This window comes from Talpa occidentalis, unplaced genomic scaffold, assembly GCF_014898055.3.
Source record: "Talpa occidentalis isolate TD23 unplaced genomic scaffold, MPIMG_talOcc4v2.1 talOcc4.9, whole genome shotgun sequence".
Classification (NCBI taxonomy): Eukaryota; Metazoa; Chordata; class Mammalia; order Eulipotyphla; family Talpidae; genus Talpa; species Talpa occidentalis.
In genome coordinates, this window is record NW_023605305.1 from 109,410,459 (window position 1) to 109,435,990 (window position 25,532).

A 25,532-nucleotide genomic window follows, 5' to 3' on the forward strand; every position below is an offset into this window, starting at 1 on the left:
ATGAAACCTTATGAAAAGACAAGACCCTGAATAACTATCAACTACTGCACTATGGAAAGGTTGGACAAGATGATCTCCAAGTCTTTGGAAATTCTAAGAGGATGCTATCTAGAGGGCAAATGAAAAGAATCAGAGCAACGGTAAAGGGAATACAGTTTTAAAAAGTGTTTCTCAAAGGTGGCTGATCATAGGAATTAAGATCACTCGAGCTATCTACATTAGCCCTCGCTCCAGAGCTAATGAATTAGAATTTCCAAGAGAAGAATCTGAGACTCGAATAGTATTCTGAATTCGCAATCCCTGTATTACTCTTCGGATCTGGCAAGGGTGAGAAACTCTGGCCTAGAAATGGCACTTCAAAGCAAAGTACAAGTTGACTTCTACCACTGCCCAAAGTAGTACTGGGGACATATTGTTGAAAGAAATGAGTGTTAGGGGACTGGAGGGAGATTAAGTAGAGACCAAAGAACAGAAAAGAGCAAGGCTGCCCTGGAAGCAGGAAACATAATGCCAACAAGGAAAACAGCCTTTAGAAAAATCAGAAGGCAAAAGGATGAGAAATCAAGGGAGGTAATGTCTGTAAGAAAACAGTAGTTAGCACTGCATGCACATTAATGTGTTAACAGATATGAAGTGGTCCTTTAGATTAGAAATTCAATTTTACAAAGTTATCCTGTGTCAACTGCTGAAAGTTAAGTAAGCTCAACTGTGCCCCCAAAACAGACACCTTTTAATAACAACAGTCATAAATTAGTTAGGAACTTAGAAAAGACAGCTGCATCTTGGAAGCAACTAAGATGTTTTTCAATAGTGAGTGATAAACTGTGGTACATCGGGACAATGAATTATTCAGCACTAAAAAGAAAGGAGCTATCAAGCCATGAAAAAACATGGAAGAACCGTGAATGTATATTACTAAGTGAAAGAAGCCCAAATAACTATATGCAGTATGATCACACCGACAGGACATTCTGGAAAAGGTAAAAGCACAGAGACAGGGAAGGCCTCTTGGTGGAGGCAGGGGGTATATGGGAAATCTCTGCACAGTCCCTTCCATTTTGTTGTGAACCAAAAACTCTGTCAAAAACAAAATAAAACACTTTCAAGGACAAGCTAGAAATACACTGCTTAGAAAACCCTGTGGGGGGAGACAAGGGGTGCAATGATTCTACAGAACTCATGTTTCAGGAAGACGTTTATTCAAGCTGCGTGCTTAAACAGAAAGGAAAAATGCTTGCCAGCAATCTACCCAATCTTGTATGTATGTAAGTAAAAAGGTTTACCCACTTTAAAAGTGAAAAATTAATGTCAAAGTGAGTTAATTATAAACTGAACTTGACTGAGCAAAAAATTAATCTACTGTTTTTAGGCTGTTTTATTTTTATAAAGCCATCTACTTAAAAATATTTTCCCCTTTTACATAACACTTATATGAAGTTCCTTAGGAGTTTCTCAGTTATTTCCCAAGTTACACAACACTGTACTGGTACTACTCTTTTAGCACTACCAATTCACCATAAAATGTTAATTATATTAATCAAAGATGGGGACCACACGATAACCCCAGGTTAGGCCTTGCCACAACACACAATGAAGAAGGAACACTTGTTTCTCTCCAGGACAGCACACATTACTATTCTATAGTAATGAAAGTAACAAAAAACATCTATCGCCCCTTGAAAGAGATGATCCACTGTAAGAAAACTTCAAAACTGTACATATACAGAAAATTTTGGGGAAAAAAAGGCAGAATGTAAAATATGTACAATTACCAGCTGAAGAGAACAAAACCCTATTGTGGTATATACATGCTTTCTTACTCTATCCCCAGCGCATTCACAAACACACCCTTCTCCAGATTCATCCCTCAGTTACTTAGCTGCTACAAGGTGAAGACAGCTGCAGATGGTGATATCTAAAATAATTCCCCATTTAACTTCACTGTATTTTTAGTGCTTTTTCTTGGAATTTATGTATATAATTTAAGACCTACATGAACCAGCTCATGAACCAGCAGTATCAGCAGCATCTGTGATATTGTTACAAAATGCAGACTATAAAGCCCAAATCCAGACTATAAGATAAAAATGTGCATTTTACATGTACACTAAAATGTGCTAATCCTTCACCTCTTTTAATACCACTCAGAGACAGAGGAGAAAACAATTCCTCTTTGAATATTTATTCAAACTAAACTTGGGGAAGGTCACAACCAAAATGTGACCTTCCTAAATCAATACAACAAAGGCTTGGAAATGGCTCCCATCTGTTCTAAAATCCTGATAATCCACAAGATGTTTGAATCCTTAATCAATTTATCAGTTACCAAAGGATTTTTATCAGGAAGAAAGACAAGGCTTGCATACTTATTGCAAAACTATCACACTTTGAAGTTTAAAACCACTTAAAAAGTTTTCAAGTAGCCAATAATTATAAGATATAACACCTTAGGGGGCAAAAAACAAATTTATTTCTAAAACATACTTTAGGGAAACATACATTTGTAAAGTGATACTAATTTTTCTCCATTAACTGACCAAAAGAATTCCCAAACACTAAAGCTTTGGGGGTCAAAATTGCAATTTAGTCAATGATTATTTAAAACTTAGACATGAATAATACTACAGAAATTTTAAATGCCATACTGTGTCAATATATATGTAATCCTCTAGATTAGAAACTCAAACTTACAAAGTTATCCTGTATCAATTGCTGAGTTAAGCAATCAAATTTGAGGGACGCTAATGCTCCAACTGGTATTTATCAAGAACTTACCTCCTTTGGTGTTAGAAAATCTAAGTTTGACAGAACGTTAAAAGAAAACCACTTACATATGCATCCTTGCTTTGCCACTACAATCATTTCAAAACAAACAGAAGCTATTATCTTCTGCACAAAAACCTACAGTTTACTTCCCTTCTGCTAGTGGAGATGAGTTGTAAACTAGTGCTTCTCAAACTTTAATGTATGTGTGAATCATCTGGGGAAATCTAGTTAAAATGGATATTGTGATTCAGAAGATCTGGGGAGGAGCATGAGAGTCTTCATTTCCAGTAAGCTCCCTAATGATGTCACATTCATGCAGAGTACACTTTAAGTAGAAAACTTCTTAAAAACAAAGCTTAATTTACAATTCTTAGATGACCATGATTTGCAAAGTTCTGATGTTAATGTTTCCAACTAAATTCCAACCTAGATTTTTTCCATCATTGTCTTGATTCCTGGTAAGGATCTGACACTTTAATTATGCCATCGTTCCAAAAACCAAGAAAGCTTGTATCCTAATCTTTTTTCTGCCTCTCTTTTTATCTTTCTCTCTCTCTCTTTTCAGAGTATTTTCCTTAAACTTACATGGGTGTACAGAATCTTATTAGCTTCATCTCTCTCCATTCTAATGCTGTCTTTGGGTCACCTACCTACAGAGGCTAGTGGGTCCAACTTCTACATCTCCATCACAGAGATGTCTCCTGATCTTAGATTGGTATATTCATCTACCTAATAAGACATTTCTAACCATTAGTCTCTACGGGCACCTCCACAAAATGTCTCAAACACCTTCCACCTCTAGATACCAGCTTTTACAACTCTGTGTTGATTTTGTGACCACCACATTCCACTCATTTATCCAATATCATTCTTCTCCCTCACCAAGGACAATTAAATCCACTTTCTAATTTCTCAAATTTCATTTCCATCCTCCCTTCAGCGTCAATACCAGTTTGGAAATGGATCATTTCTGATATGGTCACCATAGTAACCTAACCAGTCTTCTTCCAAGCTCTCATTCCCCCCCCACCCCGCCAATCCCATCCTCCACCCTGTCCTCCAATCTTTCCAAATATAAAAGAATACTCGTCTATTAATGTCAGTCCCCCTTGTTTTTAGGAAAAAGTGCTACTTTTTAGCACATCATGTAAAACTCTTCACAATCTTAATTTTGTCTCATACTCTGGTTTCAACTCCCATCATCTCTTAACAGTCAGCACATATTCTTGCCGTGTTCAACTATCTCTAGCTTCCTGAAAGTGCCATATTCTCTAATGCCTCTGTGTGCTTGCAGAGGCTATGATTCCCTCTGCTTAAAACACAATTACTAAGTACTAATCATCTCTCAAGATCCTACTCAAACACCATATGCTTTAAAATGCCTTGTGTAATCACCTGAAGTCTTGAGGTAATGCCACAAACTGTGCTTCTATTATTACAGGATTTTCCCTATGCATACCTCTATTCTACTACTTATAAAACTATAAAATTGCTGGTTTATTCATCTCCATTAGATTGTGCTCATCAGTCTTTTAAGAAGAATCTCCAGTACATGGTAGGTTCTCGAATAAATGTTTGCTGAATAAACTATCTTGAAATATAGCCATGAATAATTATCATGGCTATACATAACGAGAAGTAACTGCCAATAACCATCTCTAAGGCAGTAAAAGAAATTTACTTCACTTTATTTATAGGCTCCACAGAATTTCACAAGATTTCACAAAACACGGAGTTCAAAACACCCAAGGTATTGACTTAATTCCCAGCAATCGAGAGGTATTTATTAAAAGTATTCAAGTAAAAATATCTGAGTTATTTTAAAATGAGATGGTTTAATTTCATTGACTACAGTTTAGACCAACAAATGGAAGTCTCTTTTCCAGACTTAAGTAAGAGAGGAGGATGGTAAAATTACGGAGATACTGTTCAAGAAGTCTATGCTTGCACCCCCTGATTTCTACTTACTAGTAGCTATATGACCACAGATGATAGTGAACATCGCCAAGCCTCAGTTTCTTCAATGGAAAAGAAATAAAATTTCTTATCTAACCCACAGGTTGTATCAAATATTCAAATATGAATGTGAGTGCATATTCATAAACCATGAAATGGTAAATAAATTTGAACTATTATGTTAGTTTACACCTTAGTTATCTGCTAAAGACTTAACAGGTACAAATTCAAGATTTCATGGACTAATTCAACCTTCCCTACCCACCTCCTACTTCTCTCCAATGATTTCTCTCTCATGAATAAAGTTTCAGAATCACCAGAGCAAGAGACTTAATCAATAAACTTATGCGGTTGAAGTATTTAAGGGTATCTAATTCAGTAATAATTTGGTATGTTTCTAAAAAATTAGTTATTTTCTAAATCTCAAAGTAAATCTCAAGGTAAGTTGTTGGTACAGTCATTTAAATTTCAGCTCCATTAAAAAAATTAATTGGAGGACAAAAATCAGCAGGGAATATATAGATTTCTTCTTTTGTTAAATAGATTGGATTCTATTTATTGATATATAAACTTGTTCTACTATAGACTGATATGAAAATTAAAAAGTCACCACTGTAAAACCAAGATTTTTTCCCCCAAAATTTCTGGCTTATTTCAATTATGCTTGCTGGTCTAGCAATCAGAAAAGAAAATTTGCTGCATTTTTTTTAAACTAAAAAAGTGATATGCATATGTTAATTCTGCTCTCAGCAATATCTTTCTTCTTTAAATAGGGACTTATGAGGATTATAGAGTACATTAGGAGAACTGTTTTCAGTCTCTTCTATAATATTTATAAAAATAGAATTCCTTAACCTTCAAAGGGCAAAACTCCTTTTAAAAAAAAAAAAAAAAAAAGGAAAAAGAAAAAACAAAATCTACTACAAAAGTCAGCACTTCGGTACCTGATTGTAGTAACAAGGCCAAAATCCAAGGCGAAGCCCTTTATTGCACATCGTGTTCCAACATCTTGGGCAGCCCCATCTTGCGACCTCTCCAGACTGGCTGCTCCTGCTCTCTCTACTGCAGAGAGAACTTCAATTAGAGAAATTCTGAACCTCATAAATCTAAACTGGATACTCCCCTCATCGGAGGCAAGGATGGTAAGAATCACTAAAAAGATTCAAGTCAGAGGAGGTTTCAAATAAACCGAAGTGGCTTGAAACCACTATAATGCAAGCAGCTGAGAGTCTTTATTACGCAACAGTTATTTGCCTAAAAAAAAAAATCTGAAGGAAAAGAACGGCAGCAAATTAGATAACCTGAAAAAAACAGGTTATATGATCACAAATCTAAAAAGTGAAATATTCTCCACTAAACTTATGTAGTTTATATCCATAATACAAACTTATAGCTGACCATTCATATCCATAATCCTTATGAGAACAGCAAATAAGAAAAAAAAAAAAAAAAAAAAAACTAGGTCACATTATCAACTTTTTATGCCCTAATAAACTTAATTACAAAAATGTTTGGGTAAAAACCACCAGTTAGGAAGGAGCGGTTTCCCTGCTGACTTAAGCCTAGCTGCCCAAGCAAGGCTTCAGAAAATATCTTCACCTACAATGGTGCATAGGCAGAAGGAGCAGCGGCTATGGTGGTCTTCCTAGTGACACTCTCAAGTCACACAAATGGAGTATGTTTCTGGGATAGACTGCCAACAAGTTACTGAAAGAAGAGAAGTAAAAGGAAAATCCTGGCAAATAAACAGGCCAATGCCCTCATATTTTATTATGACATAAAATGTAAGTCTTAACTAAAGTTACCTTGAGACTACCAGATCTAAGTCACATCTTCCATACTAATATTACCTGGGTTCTAAAAGACTGGACTGATTACTTTTCAAGTTGATTTTCCACAGACTTGTAATGATGTGTGCGTGTATAAAATATTCCTTATATCAAGCAAGACATAAGCCATATCCCAAAGAACTCAGCAATTAAGACTTATCTATTAGAGGAATAAACAAACAAGATGAACCACCTTTTACCACCATGAATTTTTATCAAAAGTGTGCTGGTATGTGCTATGCAAAAGAATGAAGTTAATACTGTTGAGATGCTAAAACTATACTTACTAAATAATTTAACAATGATTTTACCTTACCTGAGTGTGAAAATTTGAAATGGTGGTTGTTTCGATATCTTTCTTGCCCAGAATTTCCATTTTCACTGGAGTGTTGGGGAAATTAAAAGCAAAGTAATCCAAGAAGTCTGGGAGATAAGCAGCCGCTCCATGCACTATTGCTAAAGCATAGTAAGCAGCATTTTTCTCATTTTCACTGAATGTCAAAGCAAGAAACTCCTCAGAAAATCTCTCCATCTCCATTGGAGACAAAAATGAGAGTTCATCCATGTAAGCATGAAGGACAAGAGCACCACCATTGGACTGGTGTTCCTCATGAATAAAGTTGCTAAATTTAGTACCTGTTTTTAAGAAATTTCTACGAATAGAATGTTCCTGGTGAGTCATAAAAGGTGTTTGTACTCCCTGGGGTACCCGATATTCTTGCATGCCCAAATTTAATCGGCACAGCTGTTCATCTTTCAGATACCTGAAGGACTCCTTATTAACTCCTGAAGTGCTATTTATTTGTCCTTGGGTGAGGATTTCCTTACTGATGCGGGTCAGGCCAGCACAGACGGTTTGTACTTCCTTATTGTACATTTTAAGGCGTCTTCCTCGCATATCTTCCCGGTGTTTCTTTTTCTTTTTCTTCTTTATTTTCTTCAAGACAAAATCATCAGCTCTCTGGGTTTTACCATTTTCATCTGGTGTTTCTGGCCACAATAATTAAAAAGAAGTTAGTTGCTAGTGCTAGTGTCAACATACAAGCTTTTTAAGGTACTCAATCACAAATTAAATAGTCTACTTAAGATTCTCTGAAAATACCATTGTAACTTACATTTTTATAAAACAAGTGAGATAAAATTAAAAAAAATAAAATGAGTTTAAAATACAATGTACTGGATTGAAGATTATACTAAACAGCAGATAATGCAAAAGTAAGCATATAAATTGACTTGCAATCCAAACCATAGAAGTACACAAGTAACTTCATACATGCTACATTATGGACTATCTGCTCAGCAACAATTTTAAAATCTAAATTTCAGATCATCATATTTTGTTGTCAGTCTACAAATTACTATCACACATACAGGCAAGTCAAACAAAGGCAAATTAAGCTGTAAAACACCATTTTGCTATCAAATTGCCAAGATGGATTTTTGGCATGCTCCCATATTGTTGCTGAATGTATAAACTGGTACAACTTTCATGAAGGGCAATTTGGTGGTATGTACCAAAAGCGCTGGAAAATACTTATAATTCTTGGGAACCAGATTACACTCCAAAGAAAAAATTACCAAGGGAAATAACTGAAGATACATAAAAACAGCCATGACAGTGTTATTTAAAATGGTAAATTCCTTAAATGTCTATTGATTAAATGCTGGAGCTTACTGATAAAATGGTAAAAATAGTTGTAATACCCAGCTATTACAAATCACATTATAGATGGAAAAACTAGCAAGTTACAAGGTTACAAAATGCTTACATTGTCACCTTTCCAAAAAATCTCTAACCACTCTTCCACACCCAATTTAAATAGCATTGTGCTCTCTTAACACTGCCGTTCCCCTATCACAGCACTCACCATACTGTTATTACATGTTTAATTGTCCACCTTTCCTCTAGTCTGTAAGCAATCTACGATTAAAAACATATCTTGCTTACCTTTCCTTTTTTTAGATCTTTTAAAAATTGTTCATGTTTTTATTTTAGTAAATCTAATTTTTAAAAAATTGTTACTGAGGTACCATTATGTTACCTTTCTTTGCAGAGCGTCTAAACTGATCCCATTTTTGCAACATTCAACATTCATTCAAACATTTATTAAGTATCTACTACATGCCAGGGACACTTCTGGGTAGCAGGGATATGATGCTGAGACAGACGGGGTTCCTACTCTCTCGGACCTTCAATCCAATTGCACAAGAAAAAGAAAGCTATCAATAAATTTTTCTTTAGGATGTGACATTTAGGTTGAGCCTTAAACGTCTAAGGGAAATTACTTCAGGAAGAAGCAAAGGACCTAAAGAGAGGAAAAAGTCTGACTAATCTATATTTTGAATATATACAACACAGAAAAATATCTGAAGAAATATACACCAAGGTGTTAATGCTAGTTATCCAGGGCAGTAGGATTATAAAGCTTTCTTATTTTTTGTTTATATGTATTTTCTGATTTTCTACAATAAACATATATAGCTTTATAATATAAAATTTTATTTTTAATTTTTGAGAGATTATAAGGATTGACACGCCAAAAGAAATTAGTGTATTTTATTTACTAGTTGTAAAATATACCAGCAAGAAATCTTTAGAATTAAATACCAGATACAGTCCTGCCTAAACATCATGCTTGGTGTGGTATTTACTATACAAAATATATGCACCCAATAACACTGTTTCTGATGTGACTGACCCTGTTACGACATCTGGGAAGAGCATTTTCAATAAATGCTACAAAAGATGGTTGCAGCACTCTGTACAAAATCCTTCCCAATCACCAGCTTACAAGAGTTATCAAATCTTTTAGAGAAAATACTTAAAAAAAAAAAAGTGCAAGCCAAAGATCTTAAAGTGCATACATACAAATGACTTTCATTCTATTTGATATTTGCTTTCAAACAAAGAAAACCTTCATTTGCAAACACCACTTGTAATTAAATTGAGACCATATACCAAAATATAAATATAATTTAACATTTAAATTGACAAAAGAAAAAGCAGTCTTTTATTCTACACACAACTAAATCTTCGAGAATTTGTTAAAACACTCGTAACAACCATTTATACCTCTCACCCTAAATTTAATCCAAATACTTTCCCCATATATCACATCATTAATTTGAGCAATTTTCCTAAGCAACTAAATGTTAATGCCATTAAATACAAAGGTTAGACCAATTTTAAAATAGTTATCTAATTACCTTCTGCTAAATGTTTTAGCAATTGCACAGAAAAAAAAAGGAAAAAATATCTGAATAGATTCTGTTATTTTAAGCTTCAGGGGAGGTATTTAGCATGCAGAAGATGAATTGTGACCCAGATCTGCCGCTGAAATTACCACCACGAATGAGCTGCCTTGACTGTAACACATTTTCTATACTACTATGACTTTACCAATGGTATTTCTAACATGGCCAAGTCTCTGAGTTTTATTCCAAAACTCATTCATATGAGAACCATTACAGTAGCGCAACACAGCCCATGTTGGGGGGGGGGGGAACCACTACACAAGGAAATGAGAAATACCTTGCATTAACTGTAACCTCATCTATAAACAAGGTAAAAGCTTAAAACATTATGAAATAAATTAATCTCCCTCTTCACAACCCGGTTTTTCAAATTTTGACTCTTATCTAAGGTTGAGATATATAAGGTTAGTCTTCGTTTACAGAGGAATTTAAGACCATTTGTATCATACTGATACCGGAATTGTCAGGCCTAGTCTCTCAGCCAGGAATGGATCCCAGGCTGCAGGGCAGCACTGAGCCCCGGCCACTAGACCCCCACGGGTTGGTGTCTCATGAAGCCACAGCAGGGACTTCGCAGACGCTCAGGCAAGCAAGCAAGAAGAGGCAGGTCAGGTTTGTTCAGAAGAAAAAGTTTATTGAGGAGGAAAAGAGCAGAAATAAAGTGGGACTCCCAGGCCAGGGAACCAGGCCTGGGAGGGGCAAGGAAGCCAAAGTAGAGTCGTGTCTTAGGGAATATATACCTTTTTTCCCTCATTATTCTAAAGCTGCCCCAGTCTCTTTGTGATTGGTCAGTTCTCGGCTGTCTCACTTAATTTGCTACTGAGTGGGGATCTTCATATTCCTTATCTAACAGCTTTCTCTTTCCCCATTTGTTGCATCTTTAAATTTATGGCCCAGTCTTCTGGATGGGCATCCCTGCATTGAAGTTAAACAGCTGCCCTTCTAATGTGACCATAAATTAAACCACTCTCCATTTCTCCAATCTCCGCCTCCCTTTACCACCTGAAGGAAACCAGGACCAGCATTAACAATGTTGTCCTTGGTCCTGGCATGTTTGTTTTTCCTAATGGAATGGGTTACTTTCCCTTGCTTGTCCTTATCTCTGAAGCCTCCCTAAATTTTTCAGAGGTCCCCTCCTGCACTATCCCTAAAACTGCCTAATAACCCTAGCTTGCCCTGTCTCAATACTAGATAATGAATTTCCACAAATGCCAAAATTTGCGTGTGAATTACTGCAGAGGTACTGAGAATAGAATATATATACAAAGTTTGTAAGGGTTATTATAGTAAAGTTGGCCATGGTTGCTTTAGGAGAATGATAACCAGTTACCTTGCCTTGAATTAATGTGATTTAAAAGTCAACTGTCTTCACAGTATAGATGTATCAAATCAATATGCTGTAGATCTTAAACTTATATACTGTTATATGCCAATTACATCTCAATTGTTGGTTAACATATTGAGTTATACTATAAAAAGTCAAACTATACTGGCTACCTTAAAAAGGGTCATTATAACTATGATTGGATTAATATGTGATGCTATGAATCAAATCCTCATGGCATGGCTAATATCATCAATTTATCAGAGCATCATTTAACATCACACTACTGAAAGTTCTCATTAATGCAAAGTAAAATCTTCCTAAATTACAAAATTTTAAAACCAATCTTATATCGGAACTATATCTTAGAGCTGGGAAAAAAAGTAATATATTCACTTCCTAAAACTCCTGATGGACAAGCAGAAGCTAAATAAAAATGTTCTGTATTTTATAAGTCATAATAAAAGAACTAAAAACAGTTTATTGTTAGGAGTACGAGTTCTTGTAGATCTTTAAGTTCTCATTACAAAAAAAAAATTGTTAACCATGTATGGTGACAGATGTTAATGTCTTATGACAAGCATCTCAAAATACATACAATTATAGAATTACTATCTTGTATACCTGAAACTAACAAGTTATATGTCAATTACACCTCAATTTAAAAAAAAAAAAATAGCTTTTTAAGAAAGACTTTGTTCTAGTTCTATATAAAGGCCTGGTTAGTAACACTGCCTGACTTTACCACACCAGCGCTGTTTACTAAGATGTTTAAGAGTGGCTTAGTTGTGTCTGAATCTCTATCCTAACACTTTTCCTAGAAGTATAATCTTTGGCAAGCTAGTTTTTGTATACTGACTTGTTGGTAAAAAGGGGAAAAATAAGACTACCTTCTTCATAAAATCAGTGTGCAGAGGAAATGAAACAATGCATATATTCAGAATAGTCCTAGGAAATAACAAATCATCAGCACATGTTAACTACTATTATCACCCCAAAACTAATTTTAGAGGCAAGAGAGTATAGTATTTAGTAAGCAGTGCTTCACAATTAGACTGAGGTTAATGTCTACTACTTACTAAGGTCACTGGGCAAGCTCTAAAAACTTTAATTTTCTCATCTTAAAACGTTAATACTAGTATCGATCTCAGGGAGCTATCATAAAAATACAGGCCCTCATCAACAGGATTTGACACACACGGAAGTCCTCACCATTTAACTCTATTATTTTCATAGTTGATATTCCACAATATTTGATATTTCATAATATTCCTTGAAATAACTGGCAACAACTCTGGAATATCAAAACTAGAGTTAGAAATTATGGACATAAAGTACCATACATCTATAGTTACCATAAGAGAACCATAAAAAGGGAAAAAATCTGAAAGGGGGGAAATTATTATTCACAAAGTGCTAGGGAACATAGGTTATCCCATCTTAATTCTCAAACAAGTCAGTGAAATACATATATAAATCCTGTTTACAGAAAAAAGAGGTGTTTGTTTCGAATTATAGCAGGTCACAAAGCTGGTGACCCTAATACTCAAACTGTCACCCGTCTGGCTCTAAAACTTACTCTTCCAGTACACTAAATTTTACACTCTCTTTTCCTTTCTGGCTCCACTACTGATGCAGCAATACTCCCATTAGGTGATCATCTAAAATTATCTAATTACAATTAATGGACATGAGATGGTTTGCAATGATCGCCAATAAAGAAAGCATTACTTCATGTAACACATATTTTGAGTGTCTGTTACAGCATAATTCTGCATAAAAACATACTGCAAAGATTTCCATGCCCTTAAAGACTTTTTTGCCTCTCTCTGTGTGGGTAAGAAAAGAATCAGTCCCTGAAGTTGTTGCTATGTTAAATGAGATTATCTGTTTATTTCAGTTCTCTTTATAATATAATCCCCGTAAAACTCCCCATTCCTATCACAAAAAACAGTCAACTGTTTCTGGATTTAAAATTCCTGCCAATAGCTTTTTGAAATCACAGAAAATTTCCATTAGTTGTCTGGTTTCCCTATGACAACACTTGGGAGGTTATTCAAAGATGAAAAAATGTGGGAAAGGAAGGTGGTCTCTGAGGAAGTACACAGCAGCAATCCTACAATCTAATGACACCAATGTCATTAGAGATCTATGGGGATCCACTCCCTGTCCTTTTAAAAAATATTAAAGTATTAGTAGGATCATAAATATAATAAATAAAAAAATTATAAAGCATTATTTATTTTTTTTTAATTTTTTTAATAGAGGCATGTTTTATTTATTTATTTGTTTGTTTGTTTGTTTGTTTATACAAGCACTGGGTACAGTCAGAAGCGCAGGAGGGTGAGAGAATTCACCAGAGCCAGAGCGCGGAGCAGAGCAGGCAGAAGGACCAAAGTACACTGCTGAGGGGAGCAGCGGGCAGCAGGAGAGGTCTGCGCGCCATGTGGGACCCTCCTCTGGTGGCCGGGGAGCAGCCGGGGATCGAACCGGCGCCGCAGAGGCCGCGGGCAGCTTCGCAACCCAGCGCTCAACCGCTGCACCACCGGGGAAGCCCTAAAGCATTATTTATTTTTTAATTTTTCTGTGAAGTTGGTTCTATGCTTCAATGCTTGGTAATGAGCAATAAAAGGGAAAGAAAAAAGTATAGGTTTCAAAAGACCCAGGTAACTATCAGTTTCGGCCTCAAGCCCATTGCTTAGAGGGTATAGTATCTTTTTATTAATTTAGCAATCCCAGTGTGTTTAGTATAAACTAAATTTCTAAAACTGGGTTTTAGATTCAGTTCTACCGTGTACTAACTAGAAAATTTTAAGCATGTCACTTCACCTCTTTGAAAATCACTATACCTGCCTTTTAGAGATGAAGATTACCTTCTCATTTACAGATTGTTTTTGTTTCAATTATGCTTTGTGACTAACCTATAATGAATAAAATATCTCAGACACAGGCAGACTTTTCCTGTAAAAAAAGCCAAAGAGATAGTAAGTTTTGCAGGGAATATGTACTCCGCTGTTGTAGTGTGAAAACTGCCACACACAATGATTAAGTGGAGTGCTGTTCCAATAAAGCCTTATTTCCGGGCTCTGAGTTTGAATTCCATATGATATTTCATGTGTCACCAGTTTTTTCAATTAGTTAAAATGTAAAAACCGGTCTCAACTCACAGGTTGCACAAAAACAGGCAATGGAACTGATTTACGACAAAGGAGCAAAAGCAATTCAATGGAGGAAAAACAATCTTCAAAAGATGCTGGTGTGATTAGATAGCAATTAGGTTAAAAAAAAAAAAAGACCCTCAAACATCACACTTATATTCAAACAGATCACAGGTTAGAATGTAAAAGTTCACATTATAAAGCTTTTAAGGAGAAAATGTTTATACATGATGCCAAAAACATTATAAGAAGGAAAAAAATCAATAAATTGGACATAAGCAAAATATAAAGCTTTTGTTCTGTGAAAAACCGTTAAGAGGATGGAAAAACACGTAACAGTGGAGAAAATATGTGCAAGTCAAGTATCTGACAAGGGATTCCTATTTGTAATATACAAAGAAGTATCTAAGCTCAAAAGTATGGTAACATACATTTGAAGAAATGTGAACACATGCCCCTAAAACACACAGTGTTGTAAACTCATGTTACTGCAGTAAAAAAAAATTTTCACCAATGTTACTGAAATAAAAAAAATTTTAAAAATTTAAGTTAGTAAAAAAATATTACCTCAATTAAAAAAATCCAAACAATTGAACTAGAAAGTGGGAAGTGACTCTATAAAGACATTTTACTAATGTGGATCTATGGACAGCAAATAACATGAAGAGATGTTAACTATCACTAGCCATGCAAATTCAGTTCACAACTAGGTACTATGGTACATCCACTAAAACACTTGAAATAAATGTAGCAGCAATGCCAAATACTGACAAGGATGTGAAGAAAGGTGATCTCTTAATATACTGTTGGAGGGAATATAACATTGTACAGATATTCTAGAAAAAAGTTTGGCAATATCCTTATAAAAAACAAATGAATATATTTGCCACGACTCAACAACTGCAATCCCAGAGAAATGACTGTTTACATATCACACAAAACACTTGAACATGAATGTTTATAGCTTTAATCATAATAGCCAAAATAGAAACAGCCAAAATTGTCCTTCAACAGGTAAATGGTTAAACCTTGGTCGATCCATATCACAGAACCACTACTCAGCAAGAACAAAAGGAGTGAGCTATTGATACATTTAACTAGAATGGACCTCAAGGTCCTCAAGCTGAATGGGAAAAAAAAAAGTCAATTTCAAAAGGTCACATACTGCATTATTCCATTTATATAACATTCTTAAAATAACAAAACTATAAGGATGGAGAATAGAGTAGTGGTTGCATGGAGTTAGGAAAGATGGAGACACATAGAAGGCACCTAAAACTATAAAGGTAGACAGCAAAGGGGGACCTCTGTGAAGGAATAGCTGTGTATCTTGACTGCAGTGGTGGGTAAACTAAGCTACAGGTGATTCAATGGCACAGAACTGTACCCACACATTGTACCAATGTCAATTTCCTGGTGTTGATATTATACAATAGTTATGTAATATGTAACCACTGGTGAAAGTTAATGAAGGGTAAGGACCTCTCTGTACTATTTTTGCAATTTCCTGTGAATATAGAAACCTTTCAAAATAAAAATCAAAATAACATTTGAAATTTTGAGCATAAGGGAAGAAAAGACATAGTTCTGTAACTAGCAAGAGTTTAGCCACTCTCCTCATTAATCTTACAGCTACGTAAAGGACCAAGCATGAAAAAAATAACAAAAGGTAGTTTCAACAGCACCTAATATTAGCCACTGTTTAAAGTACTTTCCACATACTGCTCCATTTAATACACACAACAATCTTGTAAAAGAATACCACAAGCCCATTTTACAGACAGGAAAACTGACGCTAAGGGAAGTTAAAGTAATTTGCCCACGGTCAGGCACTAGGTGGTAGAGTCACCATGTACACGAAGATTCCAGAGACAGCCTCCTTCAAATGACTGACAAGAACAAAAAAAGATACCCAACAAGTGTGTGCAAAAGTACAGATTAAACAAGGTTAAACCTGTTTACTGTCTGTATTCTCACTTTCAAAATGCCAATGTATATTATATATCTAAAAGGCCAGAGAATATAGTTTTTCCTGAATGTATCTGGCCACAGAGCACACTCCCCTCAGAATATATAATCCACATTCTTTCATTACAAAGTTAAAATGTTTAAATGCCCCATCTTAATCCATTTCTCTTTTCCACACACTGGCAAACTAAAAATACTTCAAACTGCGCTGTCCAATGTGGTAGTCACTAGTCAAAAGAAACTATGTCATTAAGAATTTAAAAAATAAAAAAATGCAGCGCCTCAGTCACACTGGCCACATTTCAAATCTTGAAGGGTCTGAAAATTTGACCCTTGTTTCAAGGGTCACACATGACTAACGGCTACCATATTGTACAGCACAGACAGAACAGTTCTATCAGCGGAGGGAGCTGCATTGGACAGCACGGGGGTAAAGTTTTATTTCTGTTTTTTTAAAAAACAGTCCTGGGCAATCTTCTGAGCAGCACCTTGTGAATTATTATACGTGTAATTACCACAACCCTAACATAAAAGGGGGCTAAGTCAGAAACTCCTAACAGGGTTAGCTACTGCCACTCTGACACCAAGGCACAGGGGGAAAGGAAAGCAGAGAAGCAGCAGAATGAATTGCAAAAAATAAGCTTCATGGTGGGGGGGGAGAGTGAGGGGAAGATGAAGCTTGATGGGATTCAGTAAAGCTGGGTTCTACTCCCTATGATGCCGATGATTCATTCTAAAATTTTTGCACTTGCTACTAATTAACTGACTTGAGCAAACAAGTCTCTTCACTACTTTGGGCCTCAGTTTCCTCTTCTACAACACAAACTTGAACTGGATGATCTCTAAGATTCCCTCTAATTCTGTACAACTGAAAGATACACATGCTAAGGTGAGAAATAAAGGTAAAAATAAAAGGGACCATTGCATATAGGTAGTGCAAACTCTTGTCAGCTTGGCACAAGTCTGAGAATAAAATTTGGAAAACACCACCAAAAAAAAAAAAGAGGTTTAATTCAATTAAGTAAATACTTATGGGGGGCAAATATTTGCAATTAACGGTGCTATTTAAAAGCAGCACCAAAAATACTGATCAGTCCTAAATACGTGTTAGAAATCCGAGACTCTCCAAACTTCAGACTGACAGGCTGGCTCCTGAGCATAAAGTAACCAAACTGCCCGAGTACTCGGAAACAAAAGTAACCGAAAATCTTCTTGAGCAGCTGCAACTAACCATAAAATCCTATACAATGTACAAACACTTGGCATAAACAAAATTCGCACCTGCATTTCCTCTACAGAGAATCTAAACAAATGTTTCAGGTACTCGGAGGAGGAAGGCACCAATTTTGGCCCACCTCATTTCTTCAGCACCCACATTTAATTAAGTAATCCTACATCCCCTGGGTTAAACCCCTGACCGTAGCAAGGGTTAGGAGCGCTAACTACACTCTCAACTTCGGCCGTGCCAGACAGAACAAAACGTCACTGGAATTCCTGCCTCCACCACCTACTACTGCGCGCTTCCCACTTCCCAGACACAGTGTTGGCCCCACTTCCCAGGAGCCGGAGGGGGAGAGAACCGCCCACCCCTTTCCTGAGCATCAAGATTTAAAATTAAAACAAACAAACAACAACAGAGATGTCTTTACTCCGGATTTCAAACAAACAAATAAGTAAAAAAAAAAAAAAAAAAGATACAGGGCATGGGATACTTTGTGCTCTGCAGAAGCCACGGCAACCTCCATCAAAAAATCAAACTGATTTAAACCTGAACCACATCCGCGAGCTGCTGGACCGCAAGGAGTGGATATTAAAGTCTTCCATCAAGGCAGACGGGAGGGGAACCTCTTAGCAACGAGCCTTGACTTTTAAAAAAGGCGGTTCTGGGCACCCCACCTCCCAGGCCCTCGGCCAGGCCCGCGCCGGCGGCTCCGCGAGCCACCGCGGGTGCAGGCCGGGGGCCGGGGGGGCCGGGGTGGGGGGCGAGGGGTGCGGGGGGCCGCCGGGCCGGGCCGGGCGCTGACAGCTCGGCCTCGGCGCGCAGCCCCCGGCGGGCGAGGGCGCGTCGGGGGCCCCTCGCCCCGAGTCCGCCGGCGCCGCCGAGCCCGGCCCTCCCCGCGCCGAGGGGCCGCCGCCCGCTCACCTCTCTTGGGGGCCTTGCCCGGCGGCCCCCCGCCGGCGCTCCCGCCGTTCTCCTGCTTGTCCTTGCGGGCGGGCGCGCCGGGGCCGCCGTCGCCGCGGTGGTGGTGGTGCCGGTGCCGCTCGCGGTGGCCCTTGTGCTTGGGCCCGGCCGCGCTCACCGTCAGCGGCGAGAAGGTGAAGAGGGCCGCGGCGCCCGGGGCCGGGAGCGCGGCGGCCACGGCGGGCCCGGCGGGCGCCAGCGAGGGCGGCGGCGGCGGCGGCAGGAGCAGCGGCTCCACCGGGCCGGGGCCGGGGCCGGGGCCGGGGCCGGCCGGGGCTGCGCTCGCCGGCGGCGGCGGCCCGGGGTGCTGGCGGCTGCGGCGCCGCCGGTGAGGGGGAGCGAGCGGGGGGTCCTGGCTCGGCCGCCCCCGCTTCTCCTGGGCGCCCCCGCTGCTCGCCCGGCGCTGCCGCTTCACGCCCCGCGGCGAGACCCCCACATGGGGCTTCTCCTTCCCCTCTTTGTCCGGCTCCTCCGGCGCCGCCACCGCCCGTACTACGCGCACCGCTCCGACCTGCGCAGCCATTTCACCCACAAACACACATTTAAATGGCCCGACCGCCCCCCCGTCCGCGCACCGCGCATGCGCCGCCCGCGCACGGCCCGCTGGGCATTGGAGTCTCGCCCCCGCCCTCCGCTTCCCGGCCGGGCTCCCTCCGGCGCGGAACATGCCGGAAGGGGCCGTCCCCAGCGCCGCTCCGCCGCCCTCGCCAACCGCGCTCTGCGGAGAAGCGCCGCGGGCCGCGCAGAGCTTCATGGGAGTTGTAGTTCGCCCGCACCGCCCGCCGGGCCCGGGCCGCCGACGGGCGGCGCCGCGAGCGAGCGTGCGCCGAGTCACGCTCCGGGCCGCGACGCAACCGCCTCTGGGCGGAGAGTTGCCACCAACGGCCCTAACGGCTGAAACAATGTCAGCGGCTCTCGGCGGCTCTCGGCGCGTTCCGCGTGTCGTCTTCGGGTGGGCCTTCGTCACGTTCCACGGAGTAGGTGGTCTCCATAGTTACTTTCCAATTTCCTGTTCGCCCCTGACCTCTGTGAGGTAAAAGACTCTCCAGCGTTTTGCGCCCGCACTTCATCGGCCGTGAAAGGAAGAGGAAGGAGGAATTTTAGGAGACGGTGATGGGAGGACGACGTGGGTCCGCCGTCGGAGGGGGCTGTAAATCGCGAGGAATTTGGGCCCCTCGTCGCGGCCGTTGCCATGGTTACAGCGGCGGGCGGGGCCGGGCAGGTGCGAGGGGGAGGGGAGCGCCCGGCTCACCTGCCCGCTCACCTGCCCGCTTACCTGCCCGCTCACCTGCTCGCCCTCAGGTGCCCGCCAGGGTGGGGACCGCCTGGCTCTGAGGGCGTCCCGAGGGGCGAGTGCTGGACGGGAAGCCCGGGTCACGCTTTCCCAGCCAGACCTTTTTTCCAGATCTCACGTGGAAGGTTTCGTAAATCTGAGAAGCGGGTCTAGCAGAAAACACGCCCAAAACCATCAGGCAGGGTTCCCGCTCGGAAATCCACGTGCAGTGTTTCATCCACGACCCAAGGCCTCCCTGAGATCCTTTTCATCTGTAAGGTCCTCGAGAGAGAGACTTGGAAGTAACTGATGGAGTGAAGGACTCGGGGTAGACGCCAGTGGGTGGATCCCACTAGTGTCTGGAGACGTGTCCCGCTAAGTGAACGCTCAAGTTAGTGAGAGAGAAGGAAAAAATAAAAATAAAACGTTTATTGAGCCCCCGTGGGATACGCTGTGCTGCGATAAGCAGGTGACTGTTGCATCCAGGAGCCCTGGCAGTGAGAATTCCTAATGAGAAACACTGAAGAGCAAATGCGGTTTATTTCATGCTCCTAAGAATTAGGAAATTTTGATAAAGAGTTAGGTGGGGGAACTCTGGAATGCTTTGTAAAAAATATTAAGTTATTTGTTGCATAAGATTAAGTTGGAAACATCAGATTTTAAGGCCGATTCCATATACACACTGATTGTTTTTAACTGCTAGCACCCTGATTGGATAGATGTGCGTGTTTAGAGTGGACCTTGGAAATGACGAAAATGCTACCAAAAGGTTTGGTTCATTATTTGTCTAAAATTGATAATCGAATAACTGGCTGAAACTTTAAAAGATTGCATTGAACATCTTGTTGGTGTATCCAAATGAAAGAAAAAAAAAAAAAGACTGTCATTCTTTGTATATCCTCTTAAATATAACTTCTTTTCATACCAACTTTGAAGATGTGGAGGGATATTCTCCACTGAGGCAAAAATAACTCCCAGGGAATAGTCACTGCCAAAAGCAATAATTTTATACTGCAACCACAATATAAGATTTTTAAAAACACTTTTTATAGTAAGTTGTGACAATTTCCACAATTAATAGTAATATCCAATTAATATCCAATTCTTTCACAACTTTTGAAAGATTGTATCTATGTAGAAGAGCAGAGTAAAATTCATTTCCAAAAATGAAAACTCCACTCCAAAACTGTTTCTCATCCAGTATTCTTTACATAAGCTCAAGTGAGCTTTTATTTTCAGTTTCCAACCCAAAGTAAATGTGGTGAAAATATAAAACTTCTGGCACTTATTTCCATAATGCTTTTCCTTTAAAAAGCTATTACCACATTATCATATCTTCATTGTTGATATTTGTCTATAGAGAACTTGTTTTAGCTATCAGTATTCTAGTAGTTTTAGTTGCAGATGCACTTGCAATCTGTATTCCAAATTGTGTTAAACATTCCAAGTTGCTGGTGGTTTCCTTGGTCCTTTGGGTTTTGAAAAACGATTTGCAAAACCTGGGAACAAAAATAAAATTGAATTTAAAAACAGATTTTTTAATGGATATGAATATTTGGATTTAGAGTATATTATACAAATACATGGATTTTTTTCTAAAGGCTAAGCAGCATCTTTGATCAATGTAGTAATAGCTTATAAAGGAATTTGGTAATTAAATTAAAGCTTAAATGATAATAGAAACTAAAAATATTATAAATTTGTAAAGCACTTACAAATTTATTAGTTGTAATAATTATGTAAAGAACCCTGATTATGATAGCCTTTGAAAATTCAGCACATAGTATCCTTTTTTCAGCTATATTAAAATACTGCTGGGCCTCCCCGGTGGTGCAGCGGTAGAGCCCTGGGTTGCGAAGCTGCCCGCGGCCTCTGCGGCGCTGGTTCAATCCCCGGCTGCTCCCCGGCCACCGGAGGAGGGTCCCACATGGCGCGCAGACCTCTCCTGCCTCCCGCTGCTCCCCTCAGCAGTGTACTTCGGTCCTTCTGCCTGCTCTACTCCCTGCTCTGGCTCTGGTGAATTCTCTCACCCTCCTGCGCTTCTGACTGTACCCAGTGCATGTATAAACAAAACAAACAAATAAATAAATAAATAAAACATGCCTCTATTAAAAAAAATAAAATAAAATACTGCTGACATATGAAATATTTTGAGTTTGAGGTGTACAACATGATGACTTGATACATCTGTATATTGTGAAATAATTACCACATTAAGGGGTAGTTAACACCTCCATTTCCTTATGTAATTACCATTTTTTGTGTGGTGATTACGTTTAAGAGCTACTCTCTTAAAAACTTGCAAGTATATATAATAGAATTCTATATATAATAGAATACTGCCAATTCTAGTGACCCTGTTGTACATCAGATCCTCGGGACTTAGTGGTGTCATAGCAGAAAGCTTGGGCCCTTTCACCAGTATCTCCCCTTTTTCTCCAGCCTCAGCCCCTTCTACTAGAACTACTCCAGCCTTTTTAGATTCCACTCGTGGGACTATACAGTATTTGTATTTCTCTGACTGACTGATTTCACTTAACATAATGTCTTGAAGCTCTACCATGTTGTTGTAAAAGGCAGAATTTTCTTCTTTTTGTGGCAAAATAATATTCCATTGTGTTCTATATGTGTGTATGTATGTATATGACAGATGTCCCTGAAAGAGGGAGTTAGAGGCACCAAAAATCCACCCTCCCATTGAAAATCCAGATAGAGCTTTTGACTCCCAAAAAACTCTACTAGTCGTCTGTTGTTGACTGGAAAGCCTTACCATAACATAAACAGTTGGATAACACTATTTTGTATGTTATATGTGTTATATACTATATTCTTAAAATAATTAAAGAAAAAATGTTATTAAAATCCTAGGGAAGAGAAAATACATTTATAGTACTATATTTACTTAATCCTAAATTTTATCGTCTGTTTACCAGAATATCTGTAAAAGTGGGCCTGTACAGTTCAAACCCATGTTGGTTGTTGAAGGGTTGTGTGTGTGTGTGTGTGTGTGTGTGTGTGTGTGTACACCCGCATATTCCATTCATCTATCAATGGGCACTTAGGTTGTTTCCATGTTTTGGATATTTTAAATAATACTGCAATTGAACATGGAGTAACATATAATTCTTCAGAGAGAGTGACTTCATTTCCGTCAGCTATAGATCCAGAAGTGAAATTTCTGGATCATATGGTAGCTTTATTTTTAATTTTCTGCAGACCCGCCATACTGTTTTCCATAGAGAATATACCAATTTACATTCCCACCAACAGTGCACAGAGTCCCCTTTCTTCACAGCCTCCCACAACACCTGTTAGCTCTTGTCTTTTTTATAATGGTGATTATAATGTGGGGTCATATCTCATTGTGGTTTTGATTTGCATTTCCCTAGTGACTAGTGTTAGTGAATATTTTTTCATTTACCTGTTCACCATTTATGTCTTTTTGGAAAAATGTCCCTTTTAAGTCCTTTACCCATTTCTAATTGGATTTGTAAAATAATATATTTTACCTACATCTTTTCACCTACCATCCATTCATGAAAATAATAAAACTGGGATATTTCAATTTCAAAAAATAAGCATCATTCACTTTATAAAATCATTGTATTAAATTCACTACTTTGTCCATGAAGCCCCATTTTACTAAGGTTTTGTTTGAAAAGCTTAGGGGGAAAAAAAAAGAAAAGCTTAGGGAAAAAATAACATCCAGAAAAACTAAGTAAACATTTTCTCCCTCTCTCTCAAACACTCCCTTCTACTCCCACTCCCGTCCTCAAAGAAGGAAGATGAAGAAATTTTATACAACCAGTGAAAACGATGTCTGGGTATGTTCAAAAAACCTGCAGTTACTACATTGATCCTTTACCACACCAGCAACTTCCTGCTTTCCTTTTTCTTTGATGAAGGTATATTTTCAAGGTACTCTTACACTTAATAATATTAGGGGTTCAAATTGATCAATGAAAGCTTTGAAATATAAAAACAGAACAGAGAATAGAAAACTCAGAGATAGTCCTAAACCTTAAACCTCATCACTTCACAAAGTAGTGTATATTATATACCTTATAGAACTGACAAAAGAATCACCTGAGGTATTTCTTTAAGTATCCAAATACAATGCCTGGCACATAGTAACTACTCAGGCGTTACTTAAGTCTGATCCACAAGAACACTACCAGAACTGGGGGAGAGAGAAGAGTAAGAAGACAGAAGCAAAAATCCATTAAAATTGAATCTATAAATGGTGATGGTAAAAAAAAAAAAATGGGGGAGAGAGCACACAGCCTCATTCATATACATTTTACTGGTGAAGAAAAAGGAGGAGCAGCAGGAGAAGGAGGAAGAGAAGAGAGAGGAGAGGAGGAAATGGAAGCAACCTACTGAAATGGAATAAAATATTTGCAAATCATGTATCTGGTCAAGGATTAATATCCAAACTACATAAAGAACTCTCAGAACTCATTAGCAAAAAAAAAAAAAAAATGGACCTGACTAGATATTTTCCCAAATCATATATACAAATATTGAATCATGTTGTACACCCAAAACTAATATATATCAATTCACCTCAATGTTAAGAATATAGAAGAAAAAACATTTCAGGTTAGTTTCACACAATTGTCACAAAATCATCCATTCAGTCCAGATAACTTGATTGTCACCAAGTGGACTGAAAATAGAAGAACATAATATTCGTCACATAGGAGGACTCCCTACACTCAATCTTTCTCACTGATCAATTCTCAATAGTCAGAACAGTAATGAATGATCTACCTTTTTGCATGTAAGGCTAATCAGGAAAGACATAAATGTTTATAAGCCACCCAATCTTTTCATTCTAATTTAAATACATTGCCTCTTCCTTTATGAAAGTGTGTCAATGAAAAAGTGCTACTTTCTTCATGGATCAAATAGTCAAATCGGTACATTTGAGAAGAAACAAGACGGATGCAGGTCTCTTAATATTTTACCCTTATATTAAGTCACACACTGCTGTAAAGTTAGATGGACCACGAGTTTTTCAAATAGCATCACTAATTGAGAGTAAAGAAGGAAACAGGCAACATTTGCATTCAAAGCAAAGTTTAGTGCTTTTTCCCTTAAGCTATGTAATATTCAATATATTTAAATTATTTCATAAGAATAGTAACTTTTTTAGAATCATAACATTTTAAACCTCAGAGTTAATGTACTCCAAATAAAATTTCATGGCCCAAGAAATAGATCCAGAGATTATAGTTAAGTATTTGCAAAGGTCGGATAGGACCCATAACCCAGATATGCGGAGATGGCTGCTTCTTCACAAGATCTTTCCTTGCTTCTTCAGGAACAGAATTCCGTACAGGCGGCTGTTTTCCTGGCAGGATTACATTTCCCCATCTCCCTGGGAGCTTAGAGCACTTGTCTCAGGCGCCTATGTGAGCCAAATTGATGTTGTCAATTTCAGGCCAGTGCTTTAAGGCCAGAAGAGGAAAATCATGCCTCTTCCACATTTTCTCTCACCTTCTTGGCACCTGCAATGTGGATGTGGGAGCAACCTAATTTTGACCATACAGATCAAGATGATACCATAAAGCAGCAGTTCCTAAGATGTGGTCACAGTCTACATTAATTGCATACTGCTTTTTTTGCCATGTGATAAAAGTCACTTTGATTACACACATTTCTCTGTTGAATTTATTTGTAATAAAAGGCTACTAGCATATTTAAAATAACATCGTTTTATTTTAAATGACCATATTCATGTAATAAAAGGCACACACAATTTGAGAGTTCTGTTGACATCTCTTGCATTTTGCTCCAGTGGCTCTGAAACTATTTT

At 38.7% G+C, this 25,532-nt stretch overlaps 2 protein-coding genes across 2 annotated transcripts in view; both read right to left on the reverse strand.

Annotated features, from left to right (window-relative positions):
* The window catches only part of RSBN1 (round spermatid basic protein 1), a 40,569-nt gene extending 21,413 nt beyond the window's left edge, over window positions 1-19,156 (reverse strand). The window contains exons 1-2 of the mRNA XM_037498162.2: window positions 18,400-19,156; window positions 6,868-7,541 (exon numbers count right to left, since the gene is read on the reverse strand). Coding sequence (XP_037354059.1) covers window positions 6,868-7,541; window positions 18,400-19,105 — 1,380 coding nt within the window. The 5' untranslated portion in view covers window positions 19,106-19,156. The remainder of the gene's footprint in view (window positions 1-6,867; window positions 7,542-18,399) is intronic.
* A 1,824-nt stretch (window positions 19,157-20,980) lies between these two features.
* PTPN22 (protein tyrosine phosphatase non-receptor type 22) overlaps window positions 20,981-25,532 on the reverse strand; it is a 43,625-nt gene continuing 39,073 nt past the window's right edge. Inside the window, exon 22 of the mRNA XM_037498608.2 lies at window positions 20,981-21,210. Coding sequence (XP_037354505.1) covers window positions 21,146-21,210 — 65 coding nt within the window. The 3' untranslated portion in view covers window positions 20,981-21,145. The remainder of the gene's footprint in view (window positions 21,211-25,532) is intronic.